This window comes from Dama dama, chromosome 30 (genome assembly GCF_033118175.1).
Source record: "Dama dama isolate Ldn47 chromosome 30, ASM3311817v1, whole genome shotgun sequence".
NCBI classification, from domain to species: domain Eukaryota; kingdom Metazoa; phylum Chordata; class Mammalia; order Artiodactyla; family Cervidae; genus Dama; species Dama dama.
In genome coordinates this window covers 78,627,907-78,642,238 of record NC_083710.1, presented here as the reverse complement: position 1 = coordinate 78,642,238, position 14,332 = coordinate 78,627,907, and the positions used below count along the sequence as shown (strand labels likewise).

At 45.3% G+C, this 14,332-nt stretch overlaps 1 protein-coding gene across 3 annotated transcripts in view; it reads right to left on the bottom strand.

Annotated features, from left to right (window-relative positions):
- FARP1 (FERM, ARH/RhoGEF and pleckstrin domain protein 1) overlaps positions 1-14,332 on the bottom strand; it is a 303,524-nt gene that overhangs the window by 28,993 nt on the left and 260,199 nt on the right. For all 3 annotated transcript variants that reach the window (XM_061133571.1, XM_061133572.1, XM_061133573.1), the window contains exons 14-16: positions 11,430-11,617; positions 10,150-10,239; positions 8,985-9,118 (exon numbers count right to left, since the gene is read on the bottom strand). In XM_061133571.1, the coding sequence (XP_060989554.1) occupies positions 8,985-9,118; positions 10,150-10,239; positions 11,430-11,617 (412 nt within the window). The remainder of the gene's footprint in view (positions 1-8,984; positions 9,119-10,149; positions 10,240-11,429; positions 11,618-14,332) is intronic.

Genomic DNA, 14,332 nt, shown 5'->3' with positions numbered 1-14,332 from the left:
CACCTTCTCCCACAGAGTTCAAAAGTCTGTTCTGTATTTCTGTGTCTCTTTTTCTGTTTTGCATATAGGGTTATCGTTACCATCTTTCTAAATTCCATATATACGTGTTAGTATGCTGTAATGTTCTTTATTTTTCTGGCTTACTTCACTCTGTATAATGGGCTCCAGTTTCATCCATCTCATTAGGACATTCATTCTTTTTAATACAATTTTTAAAGGTTACAACCCACCTACAGTTACTACAAGATATTGGCTCCATTCCCCATATTGTACAATATATTCCTGTAGCCTATTTTATACCCAAGAGTTTGCACCTCCCAATGCTGTGAAAAAGAACTTTCTATGATGATGGAAATTATCATGTGTTTTATGTCTGCTGTCCTGAACGCAGCCACTAGCCACATGGGTCTAATAACCCTTGAAATGTGGCTCGTGTTACCGAGAAACTGAATTTTAAAATTATTTTAAACTGCTCCAAGTGGCTAGTGGCTACCACAGGGGACAGTGCACTTGCGATGTCTTCGCTTATCCTTATCTTGTATTGTTTTCTACTTGTTAACTGTCTCAAAATCTTTGTGGAAGATGAGGCATAAAAGGATTGGCAGATGCTAAGACTTGAGCACCAGGAGCTGAGATTCCAGGTGAACCAGGATGAGCGGGTGACACAGGAAGGTTAGTAAACGTCTTGGGAATTCAGAGACAGTAAGATGGAAGTTGGTGGGGAGGAGGGAGGGAGGAGTTAGTAAGCTTACTGGGCTGGGCTAAGTCAATTTTACAGGAAAATCAATGCAGTTAATTGACCTTGCTGGATTTGAGAGTGACTCGGGGATTTCTGACATGCAGGTTGACACCCTAACTTCCTGCTCAGAACAAAAAATTCATTAGAGCTGGAGCTGCAGGAGCTTGTCAAGCCTGAGAGGCAGTGGGATCCCTCGTCACACGAGAAATGTTCGTTCCACGAGACAAGGCACCACAGCTGATTTTACTCTAAACGAGCAAAGCTGTCATTGCTGGTAGTAAAGGCACTGTGGGGATGACAGGAGTTGGCGCACGAAAGAATTATCCAACCATGAACAAAGTGTGTGAGGCAGGAATAATTCCCCCATGAAATAATTACAGGGCCTCTCTGCAGTCGACCTTTACAAATATTTTGATCTTGGGCGACAACAAAAATAATATGGAAACCGGTTCCTTTCCTTTACGTGGATGTGGGAAACAGTCCAGAGACATCAACTTCGGGGGGAAGAAAGCTTTCATGTCATATAAACGACCTGCTTGGCAGAGTCAGCCAGCGCTTCATGGTGTGGCAGGAACCACTTGCCACGGGCGACCTCTCAAAAGGATGGTGGCCAGGGTGTGGTCCATCCTCAGAGATCCAGAGATGAAGTGTGGGGAGGTGGACTCTCGGAGTTGAGAAGAGGGGGGCAGGGGGGCATGTCCATGTGTGTGGTACATGTGTGTGCTCCTGACTCAACCAACCACAAGAGGATGCTGTGAAAAAACTGCCCTGGCTGGAGGGCGAGCGAGCTACCTTTGGGGGTGGTGGCCACAGAACGAGGAAAAAGAATAGTGTCTCTTCCCGTCCTGTTTGCAGGACCCGCTGGTACACAAGCTCAAGACAGCAGGCTGTCCGGTCACCAGGTTCCTGATGACCCCAAGTTCAAGCACAGGCCAGAGAAGACATGGAGTTTATTAACGTTAAAGGTCTCCACCTCGGGATAAAAGTGTCTGACCAGCTGGGATCATCACCCACCACACCCCTCACTGGGTCACTTAAGAAAGGTAAAAAAAAAAAAAAAAGCCTGTTTTTACTTTCCCATCTGTTTAAAATAAAGCCCATGGACCTCACAGAGCGGTAGGGCAGTTAACAGAAGTAACAATGGGAGTTGGAAAGCGCCTCCAAGAATGAGGAAGCTGTTGAGAAGTGAAACTGCATTGTGAGGTCTGCCTTCAGGTGGAAAGGCACCTGGACAGGTAAGCCCCGCCCATGCCAGCTGCATTCGGAATCCCTAAGTTCTGCTGGGAGTAAAATGGTACTCTTAGGTACCATTTCAGCTTCAAACTGAGGTCTTAACGTTCAACTTAACCTCTCAAGGCCTGGCTGCGAATGCTGACTGGGTCAGAATGGAGGCAATTCAATCAGCCAACACACCTGTCATGTAAGGCTCACCTGCCCGCCTCTGTGAGGTGCCAATAAGCTTTCCAATGTTCCAGGAAAGTCCTTGGCAGCACCCACAGAGAACCCACAGGCATGGTGACCTTCATGTGAAAAGCACTGTTTTGAAGTCTCTTGTCGTCTTCTGCATCGGATTCCCAATGATTTTTTCTATTTTTAAAAAATTGTGGCAAGATAAAGATTGTTGGCAAAGAGACACCCCTTGGCAACAAAGGTCTAAACAGTCATAGTTTTTCAAGTAGTCATGTACCGATGTGAGAGCTGGACCATAAAGAAGGCTGAGCACTGAAGAACTGATACTTTTGAACTGTGGTGTTGGAGAAGACTCTCAAGTCCCTTGGACAGCAGGGAGACCAAACCAGTCAATCCTAAAGGAAATCAACCCTGAATATTCATTGGAAGGACTGATGCATGCTGAAGCTCTAACACCTTAGCCACCTGATGCAAAAAGCCGACTCACTGGAAAAGACCCTGATGCTGGGAAAGATTTGAGGGTAGGAGGAGAAGGGGGTGACAGAGGACGAGATGGTTGAATGGCATCATCAACTCAATGGACATAAGAGTTGAAGCAAATTCCGGGAGATAGTGAAGAACAGGGTAGCCTGGCGAACTGCAGTCCATGGAGTAGCAAACAGCAAAGAGTCAGACACAACTTAGTGACTGAACAACAACAAAAGATCCCTTGGAGGAGGAAATGGCAACCCACTCCACTATTCCTGCCTGGAGAATGCCATGGACAGAGGAGCCGGGGCGGGCGGGCGGGGTATGGTCCATGGGGTTGCAAAGGATCGGATGTGACTGAGTGACTTACAGTTTCTTTTTTCACTATATAACCTAATATCTACCACCATAACCATTTTGCAAGTGTATAGTTCAATGGCATTAAGTACAGTCACATTGTTTTCTTGAACCTGGCTGATCCTTCTTGGAAGCTGTATGCCCACAGCCTACCCATGTCTCCTTGCATGCCCTTCCCTGGGTCCTAGTTCCCCACCAGCCAAATTCCATCCCCGGCAGAACCCGGAGCAGGTATGCATCCATCTCTGGGGAATGACTTGGCCAGTTTGCGCCTAGCACCTGCCAGTCATTTTAGGGCTGGAATTTGGGGCACCTGCCCAAAAGCCAAAGAGCTTTAGTGGCTTTCTCTGAATGCGTTTGAACAGCTGAGTAAAATGTCCTCACTTGGAAAAGAAAACGCAATCTTCATGTTTTCAGAAGTCACTGAACCTGTTTCCTTGTTTTTGAAGAAACGGGGTAACTTGGGCTTGGGCCTGAATGAAATGGTCCAGCCTCTTCTCCCAGCATTGACTAGGGAGAATGCACCATTTGGACAGAAGCAGGTGTGTTTGCTGAGCCAGGCTCCAGCCTAATCATTCAGGAAAACATCCTGGTAATTTTCCTGCCTTACAATTTCCCACTGCTGATGGAAGTATATGACAGCCTAACTCAGGGCAGCAAAGAAAAGCACAGTGGCTGTGACATTAGAGTCCCAAATCTGGGGGACCTTGAGGTACATGGTAAACTTTAGATTTCCATTAACAATAATTAAAAATACTATTACTGGTTAAAGTCTGGAGTTTAGTTAATAACGTAGTGTTAAAAGAGAAAGGACAGGCCCAAAATGGAGTCACTTGGCTAAAGCCAAGACTTAGTACCTAACCAAACCATAGTCACAACCTCCCCTCGGAAGCTCATCCTAACCAGTCAGTCATTGGTCAGCACCAAGGAGGTCATCGGTCACATGGGCCCTCTTGATCCCCAAAGGAAGATGAGGTCATCTGCCACAGAGACCCCTGCCATCCTCCACATACATAACCTACGTCTGAAAGAACGTTGTTTATTCCTTGTTTTGCTTGTAAAGTTAAAAGTGTTAGCTTTCTAACACTAGTTAGTTAACTAAAGTCATGCCCAACTTTTTGTGACCCCATGGACTGTAGCACGCTAGGCTCTCTGACCATGGAATTCCCCAGGCAAGAATACTAGAGTGGGTCGCCATTCCCTTCTCCAGGGCATCTTCCTGACCCAGGGATGGAACCCAGGTCTCCTGCATTGGCAGGCAGATTCTTTACGGTGCGAGTCACGAGGGAAGCCTTTCCATTTCTGGAGCGCCTCCCTCCTTGCCTCCTGGGACACTGCCCATTCATGAACCATTCAATAGAGCCAATTAGACCTTTCAATTTTACTTGCTCAGATTTTGCTTTTTAACAGAACCACCAACACTGGTTTCTTAGGTTTGAGGAATGTGCCCAGTGATGTAAGAAGCTGACATCAATGGAAGGGTCTGGAAAAGGAGTGTGCAAAAACTATTCTCATGGAAACTTTTCCCTAAATCTAAGATTTCAATTTATAGGAGAAGTTAATATTAAAAAATGGTCAGCCTTTCTCCCTTCCCATGACAGGACGCCCAGCCTTTTATAGACACTGTCTCATTTAGTTGGTGTAACAGCCTGGTGAGGTGGAGGCCACATCTCATCTTATAGGTGAGGAAATGAGGCCGTAGACTGCTGAACATGGACCTCAGGTGTTGGTGTGATGAAGGATGCAGACACTGCCAGCCCACTCCACGTGGGCCTGTCCGTGTCTCCCATCTCAGAATATCAACACACACACATGTGGTCTGTCAATAACCCAAAGCAAACCTTCTTTCTTAATAAACTTTATGTCTTTTCATTTGCTCATGGGTTGCTTCTTCTGTGCAGGCATTAATGGCCCACATGTCCTCCAAGACAGAACTAGCCAATGATGCCCTCGTTGGACATGGCCCATTCAGCCATGAGAGGGCCCGCCCCCTCCCCTGAGACTGCAAGTCTCCAGAAGATGAAGCCTGGCACTTGCTCACTCACCCATATATTCATTCATCACTTATAGAAGAAACAGAGTTATAAGTAAAATGCAAACCAAAGAATCAAAGGGTCGCTGGTTTCTCAAACACTGCACATGAGTTGTTCCAGAAAAATCATTCATCACAGTCATCTCAAGAAACACTGAAAAAGTACAAATTTCTGGATCTCACCCCAGTGTTCTGATAAAGGAGGGCTGGGTACAATGGAGCAATCTGTAGGTTTTCAAAACTCCACTGGCCCACCAACCCCAGTGACCCTGATGCGTAAGTACCTTCTGGAAGTGGACAACCTCAGCTCAAGAAACCCCGAGGCCGAGGAGCCGACTGCCTGGGAAGGCAGCCTGTCACTGCGAAGCTACACTTGCTGTGAAACCCTTCTCTGTGCTCAGATACAAGGTGCTTCCTCAGAAACTCACTCCTTTGTTTAAATTTTGTCCTCTGGTACAACTAAGATGATGCTGACATCCTCCTTCATACAAAATCTCTTTGAGGCCAAATGCCCATACTTCCAACATTTTTTTTAAAAAATGAAATGCATTCTATTAGCCCATTTCAAACGTAACACTCAGAACTGGGTACAGTATTCTGAGGGAGCTCTGAGCCTTGAAGTTCCAAGGGGCAATCCTTGGTCTCCTTCTAATGAGGCACCGTCTATGGAAGAGGTACACGACCTTGGTGGCACATTGGAATAATGACCTAGGAAGCTTTAGGAACTACTGACGCTTGCATTCTACCTCTCAGGGATTCTGATACAACTGTCTGGTGTTCTGCCTGGTTATCAAGATACTTTTTTTTTTCTTAAAGGTTCCAGGTGATTTTAATGAACAGCCAATGTTGAGAGCCACAGATAGAACCGATATTGATCTCTCTCTCTTATTCTATTGGCTCACACTTAACTCATTCACACTCAGCCTTCTGCCGTGATTCCCTGCCGAGTCAGGTCATTTTCATCATGCACTTGAGGAATTGATTAGCTCAACTTAATGGCACACTTGGATACTGACTCCCGATAAACGTCAACAGTATGCTGAGGGTCCATTGTTGCAAAGCTACTGAAGGTCAAGTTGATGGAGCTACATATTGACTATGTGCTCTCTCTTGCTAGCCTTGAGTCTTTAACACGCTTCTGGCATCTTCATGGAAAATGAATAAAATTATAGACCTTTGAAAGATACACTACTGGAAATTCTCTGGGGAAATAAATGACAGCAGGTGCTTTTTAAAGCAGCTGGACACTCTTTCACAGATAAAGGATAAAGATTTATGATCACAGATAAATCCAAGAGCGTGGCAGTCATTCTAAAATGAAACGGTGTTTCATACAGCTCGGCAAAAAAAGTTCTCTGGTAGCAGCGTCAGTAGTGAGAAGTGTCAGCAGTTAGAAGTGAGAAGATCCCTGCCCCTCCATCCTGAACGGGGTCATCTTTCCCTCCTCACTCTGGACACTGGGAATCAGAACATGCCCAGAGATCCTCCGTCTGTGGTCAAGGACCACCCTTCGAGTTTCCAGCCCAGTCAGGACCAAGCAAGATAAGACGGCCAGAACAGGTTGGTGTAGGCACACCAAGATCTAAGAAGCGACTCAGCAACCCAGGGTCCATGACACTGTCATTATAATACGTGAGCACTGTGGTTTCTGCTCCCTCCCCTCCCCGACCCCGGATTTCACTTGGGGGCTTATGGGTTGGGGCCTGCACACTAAGGGGCAAGTTATATAACCCAAAGCTGTCAATCAACTTGTCAGCCAAATGACAGAGGACACAGGGAGGGGCCACTAAGCTGAAAAACCCAACCCTACCCCATCGTGGGCTTCTCAGGAGGTGCAGTGGTAAAGAATCTGCCTGCCAGTGCTGAAGATGTGGGTTCCATCCCTAGGTAGGGAAGATCCCTTGGAGGAAGACACGGCAACCCACTCCAGCATCCTTGCCTGGGAATTCCCATGGACAGAGGAGCCTGGCAGGCTACAGTCCCTGGGGTCGCAAAGAGTCAGACACGACTGAGCACGCACGCACACCCCACTGTGGGACTGCTTCTGGTTTCCAGACAGCTCACTCTCATGCTGTCTCAGGAGCATACTTTCACTTTGCTTAATAAAAGTCTTGCTGCTGAAAACTGCTCTATGCCTCTTGTCTGAATTCTTTCCCTTGAGAGGACAAGAACCGAGGAAACTACCGTTCTGCCAGTGACAGCAGGACTGAGCTGAAGCCCCCGCACTGGGCTGCCAGGGCACTGCCAGCTGAAGACACCGCCTGTGTGTGACCTCCCCAACCGTCTTTAAACCAACGGCCATGTGGACCAAACTGCCGTATGACACGTCTCAAGATGCTCTGAGCATACAGGAAGACTGTATGAATGCGCATCTCACTGGCCAGAAAATGAACTGCATTGGTTTCTCCAGAGCTAGAAGGTCTTCAATTCCACTATGAAAGCATCATTCAACTTTGTGTATGACTAAGGAGTCAACATGGCAGAACACAATCGAAAGCTTTCCAGTAAGTTTTGGGAAGACAGAGTTAAATGTTACAGAGCATATATTTTTTTTAATTTCTAAAAGTGGTATTTCTCTTATATTCATAGCACCAATCTAGAGTAAGAGTCTAAACTGGCATTTTCAGCCTCTCATCATCTCCAGTGGAGCTGAGTTTTATACCTGTTCTCAGTTCAAGCTGAGCCCTCCTGCCTGGGGCACCTGAGTAAAGCCTCCCAACTTCCTTCTGTCACAGCAAAGAGAGCTGCACTGAATTCTCTCCAGGTATAGAAAACATACAAAGTTGGGTATCTGAGCACATTTGCTTCACAGCACAGGGAGTAGCTCTCTGAGCCTGTTAACCAGTGCCCGAATCCCCGACTTGGAATCCCCCAGGGTGGGACCACCTCATCCAGGTCTCCGGCAGGCCCCACAGTCACTAAAACACCCTGAGAACACCCTGAACCAAACTCTCACCTGCAGTGAAGATGGACACAGTACACAGTGGGTTCCATTTCTGCCCAAAATGTAGAAAGCTTCTGCTATTATCTCCTGGCATCTTTCAAATGCATGTTTACTAGATAGTCAATTCCTCATGTGTCTGTACATGTCTTTTAAAAAAAAACCCATAAGAATTTTCTGCAGAAGTTTCCATTTTAGGCCAAGGGACTTTGCATTCTATAGTATAGATGATTTCTCCTGATGTTTTGCATCCACAGATTAATATATGATATTTAATAAAACAGACTTAATATTTTCATCCAGCCTGCTCCTCCTGAGTATTTAGGTCAGTTCCAATCTTTTAATTCTGTCATGGATATCATTGCCATTTGTCATTTCACATATTAGAATGCATCCTTAAGATAAATTCTTAGTAGTGGGGATCAAGGTAAAAATGTAAGCATGTGTGGGGTATGGGGTTCTATTTTATTTTTTGGGGGTCATACCACACAGCAGGTGGGATCTTAGTTCCCCAACTAGGATCAGACTCTTGCCCCCTGCAGTAGAAGTGTGGAGTCTTAACTAAAAGACTGCCAGGGAAGCCCCTATGGGGTCTGTTTTTCAAAGCACTCTTTATAAAAACTGTGAAATATAATACTGAGAACAGCATGAGACAGATGATACTTAAATGACTACGAAGCAAGCACCAGTAAAATATTACCAACACCCTAAAAGTTCCTCTTCTGCCTCTATATAATCGTCATCAACCTTCCAGAAGACATTACTATATTCTGTGGGATTCATTTCATTATTGTCAGAAAATATGCATTTTGAAGAACTGTAAGCCAAAGGGGAAAAAAAAATTGGGGATGAGATCTAACACGTATAGATTTACTAGGAAATCACTGCAGGCTTGGCTTGTCTGAAGCCAGCTTCTTGCTTTATCTTTGCTCATAGCTACTGCTTATAAGGAACAACATAAAAATAAAATGAGAAGCAGAGAAAGAAGAGGAGGGTGGTGGTGGTGAGGCAGAACGCTCACCCAGAATTGTACTCACCACAGAGCGAGTCGTTGCTCAATTTCCTTGAGAAAATTTGTATGAAATTTGTGCAAAGGTTCAAAATTCGGGAATATGAGACTTTTCAAGGTTTCGGGCATGGAGTCCTCTTTGCTCACTGTGCTCTGAAACCACTGGGAATAAAAAAAGAGGGCACATTTAGAGGCGTTTAGAGGTGAAGAACTGAGGTCTGCAGCTCTTTGGAGGTACAGCCCACCACGCTTGGAGACATAAGGGCTCTCCTGCCGCATCCATAGGATTTCAAGAGTGTCAAGGGCTTTGAGGCTTTTCTGTTTTCCCTCCTTTCATTAGATGGAGTAAGAAGAACCATCTCTGCATTACCGCTTCCTGAAACTTGTTACCAAGTACTGTTGAAGCCAGGACAAATCTCTGAAGCGAGCAGCTACTCAAATCAAAATTTCCATTATGGCCAACTCCCTGGGTCACCCCTGATTTATGCCCCCGCACGCCCTCAGTTCAGTCCTGAAGACACTTCCATCGTTCTTCCTTTGTTGAAACGCTGAGCGGGAAGGCGGCTGAACCAAAGAGGTGATGCCTCTGCCTGCACACACACACCCCACTCATCTCACCGAGCTGAGGCTGGGCTGGGCCCCACGAGGACTGCTGAGCGCCTGCTCTAGAGGCAGACGCCAGACCATTCCAACTGACCTGCAGTTGGCTAGCTCCTGTCCAGAATCCAGGGTCATAAAGACATCTGCCACCACGCTTTGAATTTAAGACTGAACAAGACGGATTAAAATGATAAAAGGCAGTCTTTGAGGCAGATTTTGCTGACATGGCTCAATTTATTATCAGAGATAAAACGAGGTTTCCCTTTCACCTCTGAGGTCTCTCTCAAGCAAAAATATGAGGCAAAACACAAAGTTCTGCCTCGGTGCAGGCAGTGAAACATTTAATATTAAATTTCTCCACTTTAGAAACTTCCTTCCTCTGCAGTTAAAAAATCACAATTATAAAACCTTTTTAGGGCATATTCCAAATTAAACATACCATTACTGCCTAATTTCTACAACTCAGGACTAAAATCCTTTTAACTGGAGTTGGAGAACCCGATATTTAATTAGATCCAGCTTGTCTCCTAAAGCTGAGTATTAGTCAAGATAAATTATGTAATTTAACACTTTAGGGGAAATTCTACACATACCGAAGTGATGACTTCAAGATCCTTCAGATACGTTCTCTCAGTGGTGGAGACTTCTTTAGCGATGAAGTATGCTTTGTCAGTTGGGAATCTCTGCAAAAATTCATAAAAAGAAAAAAAGACAAAATAATTTGAGGCTCGGTTTCTAAGAATGTCCTAGTTATAAGAAAGCCCTAACTAAAGTGACGCATTGCTAACTTACGCTCTTTGGTTGGTTGGTAGCAAGGCTAAATAAACTCTTACTTATTCTCCTTTTTGTGCAAGAGGCACTAGAATAAAGAACGGGTTTCTATGATGAGAAAATTGTCTAGGAATGTTTCCTTCCAACTAAATCCTACTGGCAGTGAAAGAACTCAAGTGAGTGTGTCAGTTACCACTGAAGACTGTTCATTCAAAACTGGGCGCCTGAAAATCTAATTAATTAGGATAGTATCAGAGTGACGCAGTCTTCAAGGAAATGAATGGAAAAGAAACCAGAGCAGCCTTTGTCCTGGGCATCGTGGGCTGGTTGTACTGGTTTTTAGGAAGCAGAAGTTACGTTGCTCCTGGGAACACGTAAGTGGCTGATCTAAAGGGCCAGGGTGACAGGAGGCAGAGTCCTTCTGTTAGGTGGGCAGGTGGCACTGCCCTAGATCGGTCTACCATTGGTTTTGCTTCTCTTTGACCAGTCAGTAAAAGGAAACCAATCTCCTGTTGTTGACCATCCTGCTTACTTCTTACAGGAATCTACCCCATTCCACCTCTGGGAAATACACGTGAAGCAGAGATGAGACCAGATACTTGTGCACCTGTGTTCCCAGAACATTAGGCAAAAGAGCCACATGGAGGAAACAACTGTCCATCAATGGGTGGATGGATACACAAAATGTGGTACTTCCAGACAGTGGACTACCAGTCAGCCTTAAAAAAGAAGGAAATTCTGATGCAGGCTACAACATGCATCAGCCTCGATGTGATGCTCAAGGAAATAAGCCAGTCACAAAGGCACAGACACTGCATGATTCTACTTTATCGCTGTTATTCTGTCACGAAGTTGTGTCCAACTCTGCAACTCCATGGACTGTAGTCTGCCGGGCTCCTCTGTCCATGGGATTTCCCAGGCCAAGTATACTAGGGTGGGTTGCTATTTCCTTCTCCAAGGGATCTTCCCAAACCCGGGATCAAACTCGTGTCTCTTGCATTAGCAGGTGGATTCTTTACCACTCAGCAAATTACTGGAATTAAAAAAAAAAAAAAAAAAAAAAACAAAAAATCAGCCGGTGAGCGCCTGCCCGCCCTCATACCTTCCTCCGGCCGTCGTCCTCGTCCTCGGCCCGCGGGCCTGCCTGGTCGTTCAGCAGGGGGCTGACCAAGGGGGATGCCTGCTTGGTGTCAGGGCTCAGGTTGGGCGACAGGATGGCATTGGTGGGCGCAGTTCCTCCCTGAGAGTTGATGGACAGCTCTGAAAGGTGAGGGCTGCCAGTCAGGGAGCCTGTTTGGGGATGAGAAGTATTAAAGGAAAAAAAAAAAAAATTCCTTCTGAGACCCAGTCTCCACTTACAATTTTCACCTTTTCAAACCATTAGAAGCTTAGACTACTATATTACTATATGGCACACTTAAAATGCCCTCCATCACTTTCTAGTTTTTTTCCCCTAAGTTGCAGCAGCCTTCATCCTCATGATACCATTCAGTGGAATCACAGTTACGTCATTAATAATAAGCTGGAGAATTCTGCTTAGAGCATAATTACAATAGTTTTAAAAGCATTGTGTATCTGCAAACAGCATCTTCATTTCCTAACTACTTCCTTAATGTCTTAAGAATTACTCGAGAAAGACACAGGGTCTATATCGCAAGGAGATGTGGAAAATGATTAGAAAATAGCGCTATTCTAATAGAAGACTAAAGGACTTGGGACACCCAGGACAGACTACGTCTTGGAACAATGGGTCACAGCTAAAGAAAGGGAAAGCAGCTACCTCCCCATTCTACGAAGAACAGAAGCAAGCTGGTTATACCTGGTGATGGCACTCCATGTCTCTCTCACTGTTTGGGACAGAAACACTAGTATCACAATTATAGCAAAGGTGATCATTTAAAAATGCAAAGCTGGAGGTTATCACATTATCACAATTCCCCCTTTTGAGTCAAAAAATGACAGGCAATTAGTTATTCCTCTGAAAATGATACCAGAGTAAATCATAGGAAAATGTATAATTACCCATTATGAGTCAACCAGATGAGATGACATGCACATGAAAGCTCTTTGCCAACAGAATTTTGCAAATACCAATACCTCAACCTATTGAAACTAAGTGGGATGTTTCAAAATCTACTTCTAAACTCAAATGTTTCAGCCTAACAGATCTGTAATGCTTATGCAGACTTACAGAAACTAGGATTAGGATGAACATAGTTTAAGTAGTCTGCAGCCCTGTCAGTTACCATCATAGAGAAAAACTACGTAAATGCTTTCTCTATTTTCCAGCATCCAGTTTCATGGTTGCGGCTACTCAGCCCAGTATCAAGGAGCTTGGAGAGAGAGGTGAAGGGCCGTTTTCTGGGAATTCCCCCAGTTTTTTCACCTCTATCCTGTCTCTCTGGATGCATTCAGATTTGCTTGGACATTACAAGATAGGTCCGCCTTGAATGGAGCTGCTGGAGTCGGGTCGTGAACGTGACCCCAGTATGAAGGAACCATGCAGAAACCCCCCCAGACCCCACCCAGTCTCAGGTCGCCCAGCTTGCTGTGTCCCCTACACACGGGGATAAAAGCCACCACGCCCACAAACAACAGAAAGCAGACATCCTGCCCACTGACTAAGAACAAGATTAGAAAATGTCAGGAAAAGTCAGATTCCAGAAGTTTGCATTAAAAAGAAAAAAAAAAACCCTCCATTTCAATGCCTTGCATTTTCATAAACATCATTATAACAAAGTCCTGATGTTAGACAAAGACCCAATCGCCCCTCTCACACCACCAGACCCAGGAAAACCCGGAGAAAAAGGCCAGAAATTGCTTCACAAATGTCAATTTTATTGACACTAGTGCACAACTGAATACAATAATTTCAAAAGAATTTGAACTTGTCAAATAGAAATAGTGACAACAATCATAACTGCAATTGATTCAAGGTACTATGCTCTTCTCTTAAGAGAAAAAAAAAAAGAATCACAAAAAGAAAACTGTCATCACTACAAAGAGGAATTAGAAAAAGAGAAATTCTGGCAGTCTGGAGATCAAAACGTTTCATGCATTTGTGAGTTGCTGCTGGAGAGTCATTTTTTATTTGTCCACCATCATCTGGCACAATGTGGGGGCTTACCTTCAGTTCTCACACTGTGTGTGAGACCAGGTGAGGCCGTTTAAGGGAGACCGTGCTGGGCCTTGAATCTGCAGTGACGCGGACAGAAAAAGCACTTGCCTCGTCATTGAAAGAGTTGGAGCCAAGAACAAAAAGCGGTTAGAAGGCTAGCGTGGATGAGGAGCGTGGGTGGGGAGAGAGTACCAAGGAAGCCTTGGACCGTATCCAGCAGCAGATCAAAAATCGGCTGCCACATCGCGAGGGGGAGAATAAGGGTGAACACACTCGAGTGCAACCACGTCCACCCTCCAAGGTCGAAAGCTGTTCTTGCCCTTGTGAATTCCCCCAGGGACGCTCCAGTTGGGTAGAAGCGGGCCAGTGGGCCAGAAGGACGATCTAATAGACGAGGGCTCTTGGAGAGGTGCCATGCTGCCATGGCAGAGAAGACAGCCATCTAGAAGACTCCCCACTGGACCACACTGGAGACAGGAATCAGAAAGTGGGGTGCCGAGAGTGAACCTGCTGGCAACCACGTTCCTAGTAGAGTCGGGGAGTTCTAGAGTCCTAGAGCTCTGGGTTCAGCTACGTTCTCACTTATCGTGTGGCCTAAAGATGTACGTGTCACCCACATTACACGTGCAATACACAACTCTGGAGAAGGACCAAATTATGGTAGCTCAAGTCCATTTCCAGAGGGGTTACCTCAACTGGCTTTGTGTCTGCTCGTGGGGCCCAAGAAAGCCAAGGCGATACTGTATTTAAACAATAAGACCAATAAATCAATAAATACCACGCAGCCTGGTCTAGAAATCTATCAGCAATGCTAAGGAGGGGAAGGATCCAAAATTCTGAAGCTGGATTTTACCAATCTGAGCCACATCCATGGAGAAAAGCCTCTT